This window comes from Trichosurus vulpecula, chromosome 8, assembly GCF_011100635.1.
Source record: "Trichosurus vulpecula isolate mTriVul1 chromosome 8, mTriVul1.pri, whole genome shotgun sequence".
Lineage (NCBI taxonomy): Eukaryota > Metazoa > Chordata > Mammalia > Diprotodontia > Phalangeridae > Trichosurus > Trichosurus vulpecula.
In genome coordinates, this window is record NC_050580.1 from 199,036,169 (window position 1) to 199,051,363 (window position 15,195).

The 15,195-nt window shown below is 34.8% G+C and overlaps 1 protein-coding gene across 2 annotated transcripts in view; it reads left to right on the forward strand.

The window, feature by feature from the left end:
* The window catches only part of GOLM2 (golgi membrane protein 2), a 91,852-nt gene that overhangs the window by 59,640 nt on the left and 17,017 nt on the right, over positions 1-15,195 (forward strand). For both annotated transcript variants that reach the window (XM_036736406.1, XM_036736407.1), the window contains exons 7-8: positions 7,843-7,941; positions 10,223-10,399. In XM_036736406.1, the coding sequence (XP_036592301.1) occupies positions 7,843-7,941; positions 10,223-10,399 (276 nt within the window). The remainder of the gene's footprint in view (positions 1-7,842; positions 7,942-10,222; positions 10,400-15,195) is intronic.

Sequence of the window (15,195 nt, forward strand, 5' to 3'; positions counted from 1 at the left end):
TAGCACAATTTCTTATTTGGAAACTCCATTCTTATGGTGTGAGTGCCCATTCGAGAGAAGTAATGAAATTCATAGCATGGGTAAAAACTCCCCCTAGTGGTGACCTTTAGAAAAGAGCCCAGCATAGATTTTAAAATGGAGTTTGTAACCAAAATTTTGAAATCAGTCTATTGGGAGCTAAAGAAATTTAAATTGAGTTGAAGCCACTTTAGTAGATGCAATCTCCAAGGGGGAGAGAGTAGAGAGTGGAAAGGCAGATCATAAAATCAAAGATTAAAACTAGAATAACTAAAAAGGGGACATTGATTCTTCCTATTAGTGAGAAAGGCAAGTTTATATAGAAGGAAGGTATATTATTTATGCTTCTCTTGATGGGGGAGGAGAGGAATCAAGGGAGATAAAATGTGGTAGATTTGTTTTTAAAGTAATAATTTGGTTAATCACTGTTTTAAAGATTCTTTCTATAAAGAATAGAGTACTTGTAAAGAAGGAAAGTAGTATGTATCTACCGTTCTCTACAAAGTACTAAAATATCATCCTGTTGGTTTGTTACAATTTAGAGAAGCAGTATGGTAGAATGGATGGAAAGCCAATCTTAGCATCACTACAGCCTAGGTTCATAGTCCGTTTCTGATATTTTTGTGATTCTGGCCAAGTCACATAACTTCTTAGTACACTAGGCACCTCTCTACACAGCAAATTGTGGAGGAAGTTGTTTCATTGGGAAGCTCCCTACAGCAGTAAAGTCACAGGTCTGAAAACAATAAATAACATTAAATATTTTAAAAAATCTTATGCCTCAGGTAACTGAGACATAATTTATAATGTATTGTGATCTGCATTCAGAGGAGGCAGTTCCCATAACATTAAAATCACAGGTCTTTGACATCTTGACAAATGCCTATTATAAAAAACATTACAGTCTGTAAATTTAGATTTAAAATATTCTTCCAGGAGAGTATATTATAGAAATCAATTCATGCAAAATAAGCTTTTTCTTCATAATATTTTCCACTAAAAACAAAATTGACTTCCTCCAGCTAGTCTGGAAAATGTTTTGGAACTGTAATCTGCAAGTTGTTAAACCGTGTATACCCTTTATCTCAGTAATATTATTTTTTAAATGATGATGAAAAAATATACAAATATCTAATGGCATATTGTTACACAGTTCAGACTTTTAAAGAAAGCAGCATGGTGCGGTGAAAAGAGAACTACATTTTTAGCATTAAGGACCTAGATTTGATTATTGGCTCAGCCGTTTACTACCTATGTGATTTTTAGCCAAATGAATTTACTGCTCTACACCTCAGTTTTTCTTTCTGCAGAATGAAGGAGTTAGACTAGATGACCTCTAAATTCATCCTTTCTTAAAGCTCTGATCCTGTGGTAATATCATATTTCTTGGCATACATGGGTCAAAAGTAGAATATTGAACTACCATATCAGTATATCTCCTGAGGATGGTGGGGTAGGGGAGATTAGGGCTATAGATGGTTCTGTTCTCTTTTTTGTGCATTTGGAACTCCAGGGTTGAAAGGATGTCAGTTCACAGACATGCCTCAGGAACCATCTGTAAATATCACCATTATTTTTTGAGTAGCTATAACCATTAGCAGGTTTTTCTACTTACATGTGTTTAGTTCTACTGACTAACATCTGAGCAGTTTACAAGCTTTTACCATCCTCTTATAGACTTAGGTCAAAGTCACATACCCTATCAGTATTCATATCTGCAAATGATTCAAACAATATCTATTGTCATCTGGGGACCTGCATCATCCACAACAGAGAAATGCTTCCAGCCCAGTTCAGTCATCATTCTGGGAAGCAACACCTGTGGAGGAGCAGCCTGACACCTGCTCTTAGAGATGCTGCAGTCATAGCTGCTGAAGAGCCAGAGAGGAAAGTTCTTGCCACCAGAGTTCTTGATACCATCAAATGGTTCTACATTAGATATTGACATGATTTTTTCAGTCAGAATGACATTAAAGAAGAGGCATTGATATCTGCTTTGCCCACTGTACTGTAAGTACCATACAACTTTCCCATCAGACTTGCAGCTGAAAACTTTCCATGAAAACTTCCTGCATTAGAATGTGCATTCCCTGAGAGGAGGAACTCTCCTACTTTCCTCTGTCTTTTCAGTGCCTATCACAGTGCTTTGAACAGTGATTGATCCATGCTTGCTTCATTCATTCATTCATTCATTCATTCATTCATGTTGTCTCCCACTTTAGACTGTGTGATTCTTGAGAGCAGAGGCTCTTGCCTTTTTTTTTTCTCTCCAGCGTTTGGTGCAGTATCTGGGACATAGTGGGTGCTTAATAAATTTTCACTGAATGACTGTTAAGAGCAACAGCATTTCAATTTAATGTAATTGAAATTATCTGTTTTATCTTTTGAGATCATCTGTATCCCTTGTTTGGTAAAGAATTCTCCCCCTAGCCATAGCTGCGATTGGTGATCTGGTTCTTTTCTAATTTTTTTTATATGACATGACTCATAATATCTAGGATATATAACCACTTTCAGCTTGTTGTAGTATATTGTGAAAGTGTTGGTCTACACCCAATCTCTAACAAGCTGCTTTTGAGTTTTCCTAGCAATTTTGTCAAATAAGTAAATGTTCCCCCAAGTGACTTGTTCTCAGTTTCTAAGATACTAGGTTATGGAATTGTTTCTAATTCTTCCTTCTCTAGTACTTTCCAAAGATCTTCTTTTCTATTTTTTAACCAAATTTTAACCAAGCTATTTAACCAAATAGTTTCATGATTATTTCCTTATGGTATAATTTGAAATGTAAAAGTGTTGTTCCTCCCTTCACTCCCATGATTTCCCTTTAGTTTCTGGACCTCTTATTCTTCCAAATTATAGTGGCACAGCTCTACCATGAGCACTGAATAACATCCTTCCAAACTATTTAAGTTGTTATTTATTCCTTTAGCATCATATAACTGTATCTGTACAAGTCTTGGATATGTCTTAGTAAGTTGACTCCCAGATCTTTTGTGTATTTTGTAGTTATTTTTAATAGGATTTCTTTTTCTGTTTTTCTTTCCTGAATTTTGTTGTTACTATATAGAAGTGCTGTTGATTTTTGTGGGTTTATTTTGTATCCTGCTACTTTAGTGAAGCTTGTTAAATGTCTCAAGTTATTACTTTCTTTGTGGATTCTCTAGGATTTTCTAAGTTAACCATCATGTTATTAGTAAATAGGAATAGTTTTTTCCTCCTCATTTATTATGCCTTTAACTTCTTTCTCTTGTCTCTATCGCTAGTGTTCATGTAATTCTGTGTCAGATAATTAGTAAATATGTTTATTTATCTTTCTTGTACTTCTGTTGTTTGGTGTTTTTGCAAGACTAACTTTCTGCTCGTGGCTGGATGGGAGGCATGGAGCTCTCCTTTTTGTTGAATATGCATCTTTTTTTCATTGATGATTAATTAAGCTGAGATTTTCAGGGTACATTGTTTCAGGCTGCAGCTTAAACTCCATTGCTTCTCAGAATATACTGTACCATCCCTTGCTGCAATTTTTCACAAATGCAGAATAGTCTTGTGGTGTTCAAATTTCTTTTCCTTCATATTGGGAAGTCTTTCTTTTGACTACTTATAAAAGTTGTTGTCATTGAAATTACTAAATTTAAATACTAGGCATATTGAAGTTTGTAATGTATAGCTTTCCTGGTGGAAATGTGTGGATTTTCTCAGTTGGTTCTTTGTTATGTATATTTAGGAATTCTGGACAGCTTTCTCTGTATTGTTTGCTGAGATATGATATGCAAGTTTTTTTTATTTGTCATGTTGTTCTTCTGGGAGTCTTGTGATCTTTAAGTTATCTCTGAATTCATATGTTTTATCATTGTTGCCTTTTGTTTCTCTTTTCGGCCAAACTTTCCTCCGCTTAAGTATTTCTGTGTTTTAAATCTGTTGTTCTCTCTCATAGCATCTTCTCTTTCTAAAAGTTTCCAAAGGATTCTTTTTTTTCTACTCTGCTAATTGTGTATTCAAATTCTGCTCTAAGAGCTCCATTTTCTACATTGAAAGCTCTAACTTGTGACAGAAATTTATTCCTGATTTCTTGTTTTATGAATTTTATTTCTTTTGTAACTTATTCAAAAGTTACTTGTTTTTTCATGATATTGGGTGACCCCATAGGATTCTTTTATCAGGCTCTTATATTTGCTCAGTACAGTACACTTTAATTTATGTTTGCAATTTTACTCATTGTTGCTCTTTTTAGGATTCTTTCTGGATTTTTCTAAGTTTATGCTGGACTTTTATTGAAGCCTTTTCTCTTGATATCTGTGGTCTTTCAGGCTCTTTCTTATATTCTCTATCACTCACTCTCTGGTCTGTCCCATTTGGTTTACTAGTGCATAGATTTCTAAGACTGGATTGTAGGGTTGCCTTCATACTTTCTGTCGTTGAGAGATAAAATGGTGGTTGCCTATGTCCTTGCTCTGAGTAACCTAGGGGGGAAGCAAGCCAGTCCTGTTAGCTTCCTAGCCCCATTTCTATCAAGCCTGACCCAACTACTACATCGGTACATTTTCAATCCATTTGATTCCTATTCCACTTTCTTCCGTATCTTTATATGGCTGGGCAAAATCTGTGTTTACTTGGAGGATGGGGAATGTGTGTCTGGGGAGGATGGTTGGACAGAATCAACCTCACATGTCCAGAAAGTCCCTACCTGAGGTCTGAAATGCTTGTGGTCGCTGCCACATGGAGGCTGCCGAGGGAAGTGTGCTAAGTGAAATTTCTATGTATTTAAGTTCTCTTGTAGTTATTCATTAGGTTTTTACCCTACCTGGCAAGGGTGGAGTCTGTCTTCTTATTTTGCAAATTTAGCTGTAATCACTCTACATCTGGTTCATAATTTTGTATTTTTGAGGTTGAAGGTGTTTATAGAAAACAATTAATCTTCCATATTGCTAGTCACTTATCTCATAATTCTTTTTAAACTATTCATTGAGGTTGTCATTTTGTCATCAGAATAGCTGCAGTGGAAAAATGTCATTTCACCTAAAGATATTACGAACATTAGTAAAATTTGTATCCCTTTGTTTGATAACGCAGAGAACTTTTATTCACTTGTAAGCAAACACCTTTAAGGTTTTCAGGTTCAAATGCTTCTTTCATAATACTGTCGTAAGATGTCTGTTAATTATTCTTGCTGAGATAAAGTAATACCATATGTGTCATATTGGTTCATGGCAAGTATGTTCCTTATTGCTATTCTAGATGCATCAAGTTATTATTAACAAAATCTTTACTTATATTTCATTTGAGGTGCAAATATTTTTATAATTTGAAAATATTTTGTAATTACAATTGCTTAATCTCTCTGAATAACAGCATGAACTTGAGAATCATGGATTGATTTATTTAGAATACTACATTTTCTAAAAAAATTCACCAACTACATAAATTTCAGAAGGAAATTTTGGTTACAAAATAAATTTGCTTCTCTTTGTTATTAACACTTAGAAAAATGTCAATTTCTTTTTAAACTCAAAAATCCTTTGAAGTTTTTTGGCATGAGAAATCTAGCTTGTTGTACTATAACTTAGAAGTGCTCTGTCCCTATATGGTCATGCAATTTTGCAAAGAGCCTTCCTTTTCATAAGCTGTTTTTTACAAAGTTGGTTTCTCTTGTAACAATGTAAAAACCTGCATGAAGCTCCATATATGTGAAGCATGTAATATGTCCACAATGTGTGCCCACATTTTAAACTGCTGCTTACAGACCTGCATTTCTACTTCTTCAATATCTGTCATATCTTTCCTTTCCTCACTACTCATAAATCCCCCACCTTGGTTCAGGCCGTCATCCTCTCTCCTGAGTTGTTGCAGTGGCCTTCATATTGGTCTCCCTGCCTTAAGCTTCTCCCCACTTCAAATCATCTTCCATATATCTCCCTAAAGTGATTTTTCTTAATCATATATCTGACCTTGGCACTCCCCCTACTTGATAAACTCTATTACCTCCCTATTGCCTCTAGAATAAAACATAAACTTCCTCGTTTGACTTTGAAAGCCCTTTACAACCCAGTTCTTATCTACCTTTCCAGCCTCATTATACATCTCATTATAATTTCGTAATCTGCAAGTCAGCCTCCCTAAACTATTTCATATTCATTATGTATATGTACATATATATGTGTTGTGTACGTGTGTGTGTCTGTGTGTGTGTGTGTTTTGTCCCCCAGTAGAATGTAAACTCTATAAGAGCAGGAACTCTTTCATTTGTCTTTGTGTCAAGAGCACCTAACATAGTGCTTTACAAATATTAGTTACTTAATAAATGCTTGTTGATTGCTGGATTGCCCTGATATCAACTGACCTCCTTCAGTGAAAAATCCATTACAGTTCTCCCAAATTGTATCATTTTAATTTTAAAAATCTGCTGATTATATTGAAAATTTCTCTATCATCATGGTGACATTGTATCAGTAAGTTTTCAGGGGAAGAAATCTTCCCTAACATCATTCTTAATATCAAGCATGTATAAGGTAACAAATATTTAACTACATCTGTAGCTGCATCTACTTACACTAAAGAATAGAAATATCTTAGTTTCTAAATTAATATATTGAAAGAGTCTTCAGATATATTTCTAATTTCCCTCTCTATGCTATCTGCAAGTGGAACGACCCAAAAGTGCTTTGCTTATTTTTTGCTAAACATATTTTGAACATATCATTAGTTCCAGGTTGTAACAATGTTTCTACTATCAAATGATGCTTATTAAACTTAGCAATTTTGTAAGCAACCTTATTACAATGAATGTAATCCTTCTGATATCACAGACCTAGTTTTTGGAAGTCTGTTTTAAAAATTTAGTAAATGCTAAGAAACTATAATGTCCAAACTTTTCTCCTAACAGTGAATGAATGAATGAATGAATGAACGAACGAGAAAGCATTTATTAAGCAGCTACTATGTACAAAGCACAGTGCGACTCACCCAGGTGACCGAGAATCGTCACAAAGAGGCGGACTTAAACCCACCGTGGTCTAAGAGCCTCTGCTCTCCCAGACATGTAAACTAGGCCCTCCCTGGAGTTAGCCCCACCTTGGGCCCCACCTTAGTTGCCAATCCACACCCACTAAGGTTTTACACCTAATAGCGGTTGGGCCTGGGGCTTAGCACCTAGTAAGGCTCAATGAATTACTCAAAGGGAACAAAAGCCAAACTATTCAAGGGCACTTGTTGAACTAAGTGCTAAGGAGCCTATTTTGCTTACCAACACAGCTGCTTAGTTAGTTTATAGATTTTGAGTTCAGCTTATATTGTTCATGTTGATCTCTAGGGAACACTGTGATTAAACACTTACTTTTGTTGATTACTCTAATATGTGGCAGATGATATAATGAATGAGTTCGTGAATATCCAAGTTTTTGTCATTTCAAATATTTCATCTGTAAGCTTTGTAAAATTAGGACAAATAAGAATATATATAACAAGTACAATAATGTAAGTAAAGTCAGAATGGTAAAATAACAAAAACTCCATAAATAATTACTATAGTACTGCCTATTACAGTATAGTACTATAGTGCTAACAATAATGTATAGTATTGTGAGAATTAAATGCATGCTTCCTTTTCAGTTAACAGTTGATTGATTGTTTAGAAGAAGGTACTTGGGGACATGTGATGTTTCAGTGTTTTGTTGGAAAGTGCCTATTATGTCAAAATAAATATATCAAATTTCAAAAATTTAAAAATGAGAACAAACCTCATGGCATAATGCTGAGAACATAATGCTTCTGCAGTAGATACGTATCTGGTTGTTTGATAAAATCAAGTTTTTGTCTATTTGTTTTCTTTAGCTTTAAAGAAGCCCCTTACTTCAGTTTCTCAGCATGAAAGCCGTCAAGAAAATGTACATCCTCCAACTGGAGAGCCTCATCCCCCAAATATGGCACCAGGTATGAACTTTTACTCTTATAATTATATTTCATGACCAGTTTTAAAACTATAATGTAAGCAGCTTTTTTTTTTTTGAGAACTAGTAAATGTAGACAGTTTTATAAAGTACACTGTCAGGTAGCATTTACATTTTCCCATCTTCTGTTAGGATTTTTAAATGAATATCAGCTAATGGCAATAATAGATTAAAGGCGTGGATATTTAACTGTTCTCTTAAAGGATATACATTTCTCTGATTTTTAGCACTGGACACATTAGGTTACCTTTTCAATTAATGTAAATATTATTTTATGTTTGGAAGCATAATCTGAACCCGATCTGAAAATTGGGTTAAAATTACTTGAATACTAAATACATCCTGACTAGACTAAATAGTAATACATTTACAATATATTTTTGGGGTGTGTAAAACTTGTCTTCTTTACTCATTTGGAACCACTATTTTAAAGAAGAATGAAGACATGAGGAATACCCATATTCACATGGGTTATTTTCAAAGTGGATTTTACTTACAAGAGTATCCTTGGTTGTTTTGCAAATCAGAAGACTGAATATTTATTCAGTTTATCAAATTCAGTTTTGAAAGAGCATCTACTTTACCACTTACTATACAACTTCATCAGATTGTGTGAAGCATACTTTTGCGCATTACTGATGCCTTAGTTGAAAGGCCCTGGATCTCAAAAACAAAGGCATGATCACTGATGAGTCAGAGAATGATAGTGTTTTAATTTAAAGTAATTTTTAAATAAAACCTAGCATAGTGTCATGGCCATTACTGTATACTAACAAAGTACAAAAGATATTTATGGTCATAGATTCATAAAATACTTTTGCACCTTGCTTTTGCCCACAGAACACCAAAAACTTAACAGTCTCTCTTAAAATTGTTTTTAAAAAATTAATGACCTCTTTATTCATTCTTTCCATTTCTATTGTACATTCTTTTCTGTGAATACTTAACTTGGGCTCCATATACTCCTTAGATTTCATGGAATCCCTGAATTAGGGAAAAGAAGATTACATCTTTGTTTTTACTAACCTCTAACTGAAGTTTTTAATTTTTTTCAATTATGAGTATAGGTAACAACCAAAGCTTCACTAGACTGCCAGAGGAGTCCATGATACAAAGAAAGGTTAAGAAACCCTATACTAAAGTATCTTTGCTCTCTGATAATTACCAAGAATGAGGACATTAGGAAGTGACTAATGAATGGACTTTTACGGCCTTGCCTGATTACTGATGAACACCATTCATATAGTTTCGATAGATTTATTGGAAAGAGCTTTACATGTTTGTCCTATATACAATATTGTAATCTATTTGAAACCGCTTAGTCAGAATGGCCATATGAGATACCATACCCACATCATACACACAAAAGTATTTGTTATTATTGTGTACTATTAGCATCTCAGAGTATGGTTCTAATATGCAATGAGTATGACTCATCTCTTCTAGATCAGTTAGGTTTATTCACTTTCATGGCCAAGTCATGTTTCAAGTAAGGATGGCTAGCAATGAGTAAATTAAAATTTAGATGTTGATTGCCAACAGTTGTAGAAAGTGTTTTTTAGAGGAAAAGATAACTCTACCATGTTAATCTGTTGGTTTTAGAGAGAATTTGGGTAATCAGTACTACGGATGTACACTTGGCAATGAATAGCATACCAATACTGAATATCTGAAAGCATATTTCTAGCTAGGGGTAACTTACGAAATGATAAAATGGTAAAAAGGAAGGAAAGAAACAAGCATTTATTAGCCCTCACTATGTGCTATGCTCTGAGCTAAGCACTGAAGATACAAATACAAGCAAACAGAAAGAGACAGGCTTTGCCCTTTGAGAGCTTACATTCTGATGAGAAGACAACACACAAAAGGAAGCTGAATAGCTGGGTGGCAGGGAGGGGGTGATTGTGGGGAATGGGAAATAGTTATGAGGGCAGCCTGGAGGGAAATGAAGGCCAGCAGTAATTCACTTATGGGACAAGGATAAAGGTCTTACAGACAGATTCCAGGTTGAAAAGACCACAGAAGTGGTTGGATATTTCAGGACCAAGAAGCCACAGGGCTGCAGGCTCCCAGGGAAGTTCCAAGATGAGGCAAGAAGTACGTTTATGAAGTCCAGAAGCTAGGAACAGGGCCAGGAGGAGAGAGCCACATTGGTGCCCAACTTCAAGAGGTCAAGTTCTCTTAGTTCTTCTGATTCATTTAGTTGTTGTGAAATGGTGGACTTTTTCAAAATATGAAATTAACTTGATGTTTTTATGCTACAGATTTGCATGTTAGCCACAATGGAAACCCTGACACTTTGAAGCAGATCCCTCCCAATCCTCTACAGCATTTAATTCCTGGCCCAAACTTGGAGAATGAAAATGAACACAAAATTCAGACAGACATATTAAAGCAGGCTTCAAAGGATAGAGTTGGTGACTTCCATAAGATGAAACAAAGTAAGAATCAATTTGTTACCATCATTTATCATTCTTAACTGCATTTCTTTATTAATTAGTGTGTTCACAAATTGGAAGCTTTATCCTTCATTGTTATCTTCAACAAATAGCATTTTAATATCCATAGTAAGTCTTCCTCTGAGCTATGCATTCCACTTTGGACACAGCCTCTTCTAATGTGGAGGCAGCATGAAATACTTTTTTTAAAAGTTTTGAATTTAGAATCCTAGGACCTGGATTCACATCCCTGCTCTGCCACTTGCTATATGTGTGACCTTGGACAAGTGACTTAAAAGTCACTGACCCTGACTTTTCTTATCTGTAAAATAAGGAAGGTAGATGAAATGGTAACTGAGGTTCTTTCCAGCTCTTTATCATATTATTTCAAATATAATCTGTGCCCCAACAATGAGATCTCTTTGAAAGGAAAAAATGGAGGTATTCACTGGGAAAAAAAATCAAATGCAGACTGCTCTCAAATTTTATTCAGGCCAGATTTGAGAAAAAAGCTTTACCTATATTCAGTTCAGTGTAGCATTAACTGAAAAGATGGTGAAACTTAACAGAAAAAGGTGAAATGTCAGTAGAGTCTAGTGTACTGGTGCATATTTTAGATTAGTTTTTTCATATTGCTTTCAGTTATTTTAACTGTTTCTTGAAGTCAAGAGAGCCACATTTTGGTAAGCTGGTGAATTTTTACCTACTTGAAAAGGTAAAAAAAATTAAAGAATTCTTCGAAAATATAGTTTTATGTTTTCCTTCAATTTAGCTCAAATGCTACTTTCTGCAGGAAGCCTTTCCTAGTTCTTTCCAGTGCTAGTAACTTCTCTCTAAAATTACCTTCAATTTACCCTGGATATGTCTTGTATGTACATAGTTTTGTTTGTATGTTATATTCTCCATTAGAATGTAAGCTCTTTGAGGGCAAGGAGTGTTTTTGCCTGTCTTTGTATCCCCAGCACTTAGCACAACGCCTGCCCATTTGTTGTTGTTGTTCAGCGTTTCTGTGGTGTCTGACTCATTGTGACCCTATTTTGGCATTTTCTTGGCAAAAATACTAGAGTGGTTTGCCATTTCCTTCTCTAGCTCGTTTCACAGATGAGGAACTGAGGCAAACAGGGTTGAGTTCACACAGCTAGTAAGTATCTGAGGCCAGATTTGAACTCAGGTCAAGATGAGGCTTCCTGACTCTTCACCTAGCAGCTGTGCCTGCCCATAGTAAGCACTTAATGAATGCTTGTTGACTTGATTTAAATCCTTGGGATTTTATTTTACAATAGCATTTTTAGAGTGTTAGCCTTTATGAGTTTGTTGTTTTAGTGATAATTACTTTTCTAGATTTCAAATCCTTATCTTGTACAATTATTCTAATTTTCTCTGCTTTTCAACAGATTTCTGTCTTTGGTATTTTAAAAATATACATGCTAGTTTTTTGCAAAATGTTATATGAAAAGCACATGTATTCATCAGAGCTGGGAGAGAGCATTTGTGAGTTCCTCATGAGCCTTCACACTTACAACTTGACATCACAAAATAAATACCTAATATACTTTGGAGAGCTGAATTTTGTCCTTACAAATATGTGAATTTATAAAAAATAATATTTAAAAATATCCCTTATTTGATCCTTCTCTTTCCCACTCTTACCCCCAGGTATTTATGGTTGCCTACTTTGCCTTGTCTCAGTATTGTATTTAGTAATTATACACAAAAATAATTAGTTACTATATAGTAGAGCATTTCCTTAAATCTTCATGTTTGACTAAATGGAAAATATAGTCACCCCCTAGGTAGACAAATAGTAACTGGATAAAAAATATAATATCTCATTTTGTTTCTTTTTATTATTTTCTGTAGATATATCCTTTTTAATAAACCCTGTTGCTGTCTTCATATTGATTTATGGTTTTATTTTTTAGTAACCAGTGGTTAGGAATTGGACCTCTGATTTCACTGTATAGGGAACTCTCTGGTAAGGACATTTCTTCTCCTAAAGTAGATTAGCACCTTCTCTGCCAAATTAGAGTCTTAGAGAGTTGCCTTTGTTACATATTTGATTGTTTAACCATGAACATCGTTTCTCTTTTTGAAGAGGTAACACATAAATATTTTTAAGTTGTCATCTTTGACTAAAGTGTTACTGAAAAGCATAAGCTACATTTTATTTTTAAATATCTCAGATAAACTGGTTTTTATCTATTTGTTCTTAAGACTATATTATGATTTTAAAGTATTTTAAGTCTTGTGAAAAGCTAAAGCATATTTCTTTTTTTTTCTTTTTTCTTTTTCAGGGGGGAAGGCAAGGCAATTGGGGTTAAATGACTTGCTCAAGGTCACACAGCTAGTAAGTGTGTCAGGTGTCTGAGGCTGGATTTGAACTCAGGTCCTCCTGACTCCAGGGCTGGGGCTCCACACACTGCTCCACCTAGCTGCCCCAAGAGTATTTTCATAAACTAAAGGATTGGTCAGTTGACTTCATTCAGGTCTTGTTTTATTTGTGTGAAAAAAAAATTTCTAATAAAATAATTTAAGATCAGAAGGCTTTATTGTTTTAATAATTTAGCTATATCCATAGAAAAGCACTAAAAGTTTGCATACACTAAAATCTTACTCAGACTTAAGTAACTGTGAATATGTGTTAATTTATTGTTACTTTACAATAATAGAGGCATGTGCCACTTAAACTTCCCCTGATCCTACCTTATTTCACAACAGTTAAACATCAGTTCTTTGCTAATCCCTAGAGCCAAAACTCACCCAGCCTTGGTACTCACAAAGGAAACAGCAAGGAAAGGTAAACACAAAGGAAAAGAGAACAGCAACAAAACATTTTAAGATTTTTTTAAACTTATAACTTTTAAATTTACTTGTCTGCAAGTTCAGTGTCACTCTCCCTTTCATGATTTTACTTCTCCTCTAATGTTGTAAAGAAAAAGGGTGTGGAGGAAGGAGAATTAGACTTTGAAAATTCCATATTCCAGTGTGAGCTCCTGTATTCTCCTCTCTGTTCCACATGTTGCTATACGGGTTTAGTACTTGTTCAATGTTTGGTACCTTTTGGGAAATGGGTTATACCTGCCCCAAGTATGGAAAATAGATTTCTTTTTTTTTTTTAAGACCAGAGTATTATCTCTAGTTAAATATTAACTACATAAAAAATAAAATAAAATAAATCTTAACTAGATGGTAAAGAGCTCCTGAGGAGGGAAGAGTTCTTCCCTTCTCCATGATGCTGAATTCTTTGCTTTTTCTTCTCTTATGCCCGTTGACATTCAAGCCTCTCCCTGTGTAACTTCCTCCTTCCTCACCTTCCAAACCCATTGGTTTTCAGCCATAAATCTCATGGGTTCCTTTGTTTACTTGGTTTGTGAGATTACCACATTAAATGTCTGGTAGTATATCCATATGTCATTTTAATTAGTAAATGCTTGCTTTCATTCGAGTAGCATCACCTAGCTCCAATTTTGCTAATACTCTCAGGTCTCTGTGTCCTAAGCTTTTGGGGGATACACTTATCAGATCCTCTGCTGAGTTCCCCTTTGAGACCTTACTTATCTGACTTGTTAATCAGTATTGTTAGTTTATCTGGTAACAAGGTATAGTGGATAAAGTACAGGATTTGGAATCAAGAAGATCTGTGTTCAAATTTCCCCACTGACATTTAATAGCTGTGACTATAGGCAAGTTGCTTAACAGTCTCTGAGCCTCAGAGCACTCTAAGGCTGTGAGTTACAGGTAGCTAGTGACCTGTGTTTTGGGGTACACCAAGGAAATGATAGATGCTTGACAGATTTAACAAACGTCCAGTTAATGTCTAGTCTCGATCAAAAAAAAATATGAAGTCCCACTGTAATTCTAAAATATCATGTAGCTGGGTTCTAAATGCATCATCTTTTGCTGTTTTCTAACTGAATATTGAAATCTTGGAGTAGAGGGGGGAAATTACATCTTCATTTTCACTAACCTCTAACTGAAATTTAGCATTTCCTTCCATGATGAGTGTAGGCAACACACACACATTTTTAAATGTCCAAATAGATTTTAGGGAAATTGATTATGACATCCTAAAGAAATAAAGAGATCTGCTCAAGATAAACAAACACTTTCATTTTATGGAAACACAATATGAAGAATTTTATTGTTATATCATTTCCAAATCAAAAAATAAATTCTTAATGTGTTACCTTAAATTCTCATTTCTGGCATTTTCCCTGGAGGCAAAATGTTGTTTTGGCCAATTTTCATTCAGGCCTACAATTAGAAACCTTCCCCAAGGAATAAGTTGTTGAGGATGTTGTTTGCTTCATCAGATTTTAAAATAATAAAATATAAAGCCTGGTTTCTTTTTGAAAGATGAAGGATTTTTTGCTGTAATAAGACTCCATCCTGTTAGCTGAAATAGGGAGGAGTGGCCAGAAAAAGTAAATAAAATTTCCACTGAAGGATTCAATAAATATTTTGAAATCATTTGTTATATGAAAAATAACATAAAAACAGTTGCTCAAAATAAAAAATGCTGTATTGGAAACTATATTCTCTTTAGGCTAGGATCCACAGACTGCCTCCCCAAGAGTGAGTCTGGGTAGATTTCAGGGGCTTTGTAAATCTGGATTAAGGAGGAAAAAATTACATCTTTATTTTTACTAACCTCTGACTGAAATTTAGCATTTCCTTCAATTATGAATGTAGGCAACAAACATTTCTGAAAAGGGGTCTATAGGCTTTACCATCCTGCCAAAGAGATCCACGACACAAAAAAACCCAGACTAGATGATCTCAGAGGCCATTTCTAGCTT